General features: G+C 38.3%; 1 protein-coding gene across 1 annotated transcript in view; it reads right to left on the reverse strand.

The window, feature by feature from the left end:
* LOC125665814 (uncharacterized) overlaps positions 1-5,000 on the reverse strand; it is a 66,453-nt gene that overhangs the window by 4,374 nt on the left and 57,079 nt on the right. Inside the window, exon 12 of the mRNA XM_048898702.2 lies at positions 943-1,137. Within this exon, the coding sequence (XP_048754659.2) occupies positions 943-1,137 (195 nt within the window). The remainder of the gene's footprint in view (positions 1-942; positions 1,138-5,000) is intronic.

Consider the following 5,000-nt stretch of genomic DNA (forward strand, 5'->3'; position numbering starts at 1 on the left):
CTTTATATTTAGATATGATATCAAAATAAAATCTATTCTTGATCGATATTACTGTTATTTAGACTATTCCGGAATAATTTACTAGCATTTGTATGCAATAGCTTCCCTTTTCTGACTCTACAGTGACCTCAAGAATGTAAAATCCATGCATGCACTCAAAAGTTGTGACGCTGAAAATAATCGCAATCATGCTATCTTATGACCTTTGGCTTTGGCATTATGGCCAAAGTTTTGGATCATGAGACACTATCTGGCCAGAAACAACCTTTCTGATAAATATGAGCTGTCTCTTTGTGAAGATATTGCTATCTAGACAAATATTCACCACAGACCAGCTGCAGTGACCTTGGAGAACTAACACGCTTTATATTCATAACCAAGTCTTCGGACCAAGTTTGTGTCTTTTGGGCTTGACTCGAGATCAAGTTACACAATCTGGTCATAAACATAGCCAACTCTGTGTTGAATCTGTTGTGTTGACATACCTCGGTACAAATTAATAGTGTGGTGGGCAGACGGAAAGAGAGATGGACTTTATGATTTATCAAATTGTTTGTGGTGGGTATACTTATCCAATGCAAAATATAAAATTTAATTTAATTGCTGTTATAAAATTTAGAAATTCATTTCAAAATTAAGGATTATCTCCCTCGTGCATAGCTCTTATCCTTGGACGAATTTGGCTCCACTTTTTTGGCACGCTGTTTTTGGCTATATTTAGCTCCAAAACTTCATAGTTATTTTGGATTTCAAACATTTCGGTTGAGCATCACTGAAGAGACATTATTTGTCGAAATGCGCATCTGGTGCATCAAAATTGGTACCGTATACGTTTTACATTTACATTACGCAAAAATTATTGAGTACTTCATAGCATGTCATTATTGTGGTCGAGATTATAAAATTGATAATCTGTACTGAATAATTGCCTGTTGCGCTCACCTGCTGCTTTCCTGTTATAGATCACCACTTCATCGATGTTGTAGGATTTACCAAGATCTAATCGATACCAGGGTGTTGCTTGGGATTTGGTGTGGAAGAAATCATTTAGCTTTCCGTTAACACCCAGTGCTGCGGAGAACTTTCCCATTGTACTGCTCAGGAATGCTTTCTTCCCTAGGGCAAGGTTTGTACTTCCTAAAGCGATAAAAGTCAAATGTTATTAATACATGTACATGAACCCAGTTACTAATTATTTCAGTGAAATGCTCTTCATTACTAATGAAGTATATCAAATTCATTTCAAGGTCTTGTTAACTTCACATTATTTACGAAAATTCCTTTACTCATTAATATCGTGGGGTACATCTAGTCTACCTGGAAATTAGAAATCTCACTATCATATATAAGTTGTTACATAATAAAAAGAAACCACTAGAGATTAATGTAAACGACACAATAGACTTGTTACTATTAAGAATAAAACAGAAAATGTTTGAATAACATGCTCCCCTCCCCCAAGTGGCAGTATTGAAAAGGATCAGCTTTTCATGATCATTTAAGAACGTCTGTAGTGATGGTGAAAACTATGGATTATTTGCTAGTTAGGGACAACCATAATAAGTTTAATCTCTGATAATACTGAGCAGACTTTTCCAAATATACAGTTATTCGAAGGACGTTTTGATCAGAAAAAACAATGGGGTCATCTTTTTTAGGGGTCACCAGTGTATCAAGTTTGATATTGAGGGTCATCTACTCTCTAAGGACAACCACTGTACCAAGTTTGATAACTATCAAGCAAAAAGAGCTCTTAAGGTATTGAGCGGACAAAATCTTATTTCCAGAGACATTTGACTATTCGCCTCTAACCTTAAATTCAACAGGAGTCATCTACACCTTATGCAGTTCTAACCAATGATTGTCATGCAAAGCATTCTCAATATATTATCAGACAATATCTTATTATATCCAGTTTCACCTTGGCCTTGTGACCTCAAAATCAATAGGTTGGTTGGTTTACGTCCCACTGAGAATTTTCATAAGTCCGTCATTAGACGGGACGTTTATAATTTTCAGACTTTTTCCTTAACGCCGTCCGTTTACAACTTTAAAATTTGGTCACATTTCTCCCTCTAAAATTTTAAGTGTGAGTTTGCATTTAAGCTGGATTGGTCCATCCTTGACCTACTTTAGGGCTATAAGTAGGTCAAATAGTTTTCCGGACTCTTTCCTTTACAGATACAGATATTGCCGTGAAATTTATACATAAGCTTCGTTTTAAAGGAATACAATTCAGTTTGCATTTCAACTGGCTTGATCCGTCCGTCTGTGACCTACAATGGGACTAAAAGTAGGTCAAACAGTTTTTCTAGCTTTTTTCACTACGGATACAGATATTTTCACTACGGATACTTTCTCTTGGAGACTACAAGTTTAGTGTGATTGATTGATTGATTGATTGATTGATGTTTTCCGCCACACTCAACAATTTTTCAGTTATCTGGTGGCGCCCAGTTTTTATTGGTGGAAGTGAGAACCCAGATGCAATGTACCTGGGAAGAGACCACCGATCTTCCGAAAGTAAACTGGAAAACTTTCTCATTTACTGACGTAGTGTGAATTTCAGCTGCATTGATCCGTCCTTGACCAACTTTTGGGTTAAATTTTTTTTTTAAAGACTTTTTTCATTACGAATGCAGATATTGCGCTGAAATTTAGAAACAGTCTTCCTCATGGAGGAATACAAGTTCGGTTTGCATTTCAACTGGATTGGTCCATCCTTGACTTACTTTTTGGGAAAAAATATGTCGAACAGTTTTCTGGTTTTTTCCCCATTATGGATACAGATATTGCCTTGAAATTTAGTCACATACTTTCTCTTGGAGGACTACAAGTTAAGTGTGAATTTCAGCTGGATTGGTCCGTCCTTGACCCACTTTTGGGCTAAAAATAAAAAATGCCCTTCTGAATTACGAATAAAGATATTGCACTGAAATTTAGTCACAGGCTTTCTCTTGGAAAAATACGAGTTCTGTTTGCATTTCAGATGGGTTGGTCCATCTTTGACCTACTTTTTGGCTAAAATTATGTCAAACAGTTTTCCGGGATTTTTTCCCATTACGGATACAGATCTTGCCCTGATAGTTAGTTAGTTAGTTAAAGGCTTCCTCGCAAAGGAAAACAAGTTCAGTTTGCATTTCAGCTGGATTTGTCTGTCCTTGACCTAATTTTGGGTTGAAAATAGTGATGAAATGATTGTCGCCGACAATCGATTGTCGATCGTTTTGGGCTCTTTGATTCCGATTATTGATTTTATTTTTCGATTGTCGCCTGTCCACTAATTAATATCTAATCAAAAATCATCTGACTGTAAATCCCGCTTTTATATCGAGACATGTGCCGGGGAGAGTCAGAGTGGACTCCACACTGAAAAGTGGGATTTCAGTGACACCAGTGTATGCTGCACATATCCATAAAACTAAATGCAAGGTGAAGATAAGGAACACTGATCAATCTCATAACTCCTATAAGCAATACAAAATAGATAGTGGGGCAAACACGGACCCCTGGACACACCAGAGGTGGGATCAGGTGCCTAGGAGGAGTAAGCATCCCCTGTACATGGAAAGATACCACCGACCTTCCCAACGTAAGCTGGGAAACTTTCTCCCTTCCGGCGCGAGCGGGATTTGATCCCACGCCGACCAGAGGTGAGAGGCCGTGTGATTTTGAGCGCGATGCTCTAACCACTCGGCCATGGAGGCCAGAGTGCGATATTTTGAAGTCTTACAAATGCGATTAAATCCGACGGGGGGGGGGGGGGGGGGGGGGGGGGTGAAAGTAGGCGAATCGGACACTTGGCTTGCGAAGATGAGAAATCTGTAATCGTAGAATTATTCCAACCATGATATATATTATGTGCTTTTCATTATCATCGCATTGCCTGGTAACCGCACTTGGGTTATATTAACGTTTACATCACAAAAAGTTGTCAGACATCAACGCACGTCTACTTATCCCAGGATTAGAAATTATAGCCTGCCCGATTGATGCGACGCTTTTTTTTTTTTTGTTGGTCTGACGGCAGAAGGGAAATTCCCTATGATAGGTAGAAGAGGACAGTTTCGCACGATAGGCCAGGTCAGTTTTTAAAAAATGGAAATACCCCATATTTGAAGTGATATTACATGTGGAACAAGGTATCTACAGTGTAGAATAATTTTAGGATGCATGTCAAATGTAGCCGAGTGCTTGATAAAAAGGTTGATATTCAACATGTAGGTGTTACCACGATTCCTAGCATGTAGATGTGTGCGAATACGAAACTAAGACATGTAGGTAGTTGCTGAAGAAATTCAGGTAAAAACATGCATGGTCCAGCAAAGGGTCTGTAGCTGAGAGGGAAGGGGGATTGCCCCATATGAAAGGTAAGTTTTTAAGAAGGACAGACAGGGTTCTTGTTTGTGCAGTGTCTAAATCACAACGCTTGGTACTGTGATGGTGTGTGTGTGTGTAGGGGGGGGGGGGGGTGCGGATTAGCCCAAATGAGAGAAAATCAAAGCAAACAAGAGATGTTTGTAAAACACATATGCCCCCATGGTGCAAAATTGAAAAGGGTTATACACACACCATTCAATTGATAATAGCATCATCAATTCAAAATATTTAGCAGACAATATCTTCTTATGTCAAGAGTGGATTGACCATGTGACCTAAAAATCAATAGGGGTCATCTACTCCTTATGTTGTACCAGTGTACCAAGTTTGGTGTCTATCAAGCAAATAATTCTTAAGATATAGGAGACAATATATTACTATGTCAAGTTTAATCCTTGACCTTTGACTGGGTAACCTCAAAATCAATAGTGATAATCTTCTTCTGAAGATGTGTGATTGTACCACGTTGATGTTTGTCAAGCAAAAGGTTATCAATATATTGAGCGAACAATATATATTCCAATATCCATTTTGACTCCTGACCTTTGACAATGTGACCTCAAAATCAATGGGGGTAATCTTTTCCTGAAGACCCTGGGTTATCAATATATTAAACAGAT

Source organism: Ostrea edulis, chromosome 10, assembly GCF_947568905.1.
Source record: "Ostrea edulis chromosome 10, xbOstEdul1.1, whole genome shotgun sequence".
Classification (NCBI taxonomy): Eukaryota; Metazoa; Mollusca; class Bivalvia; order Ostreida; family Ostreidae; genus Ostrea; species Ostrea edulis.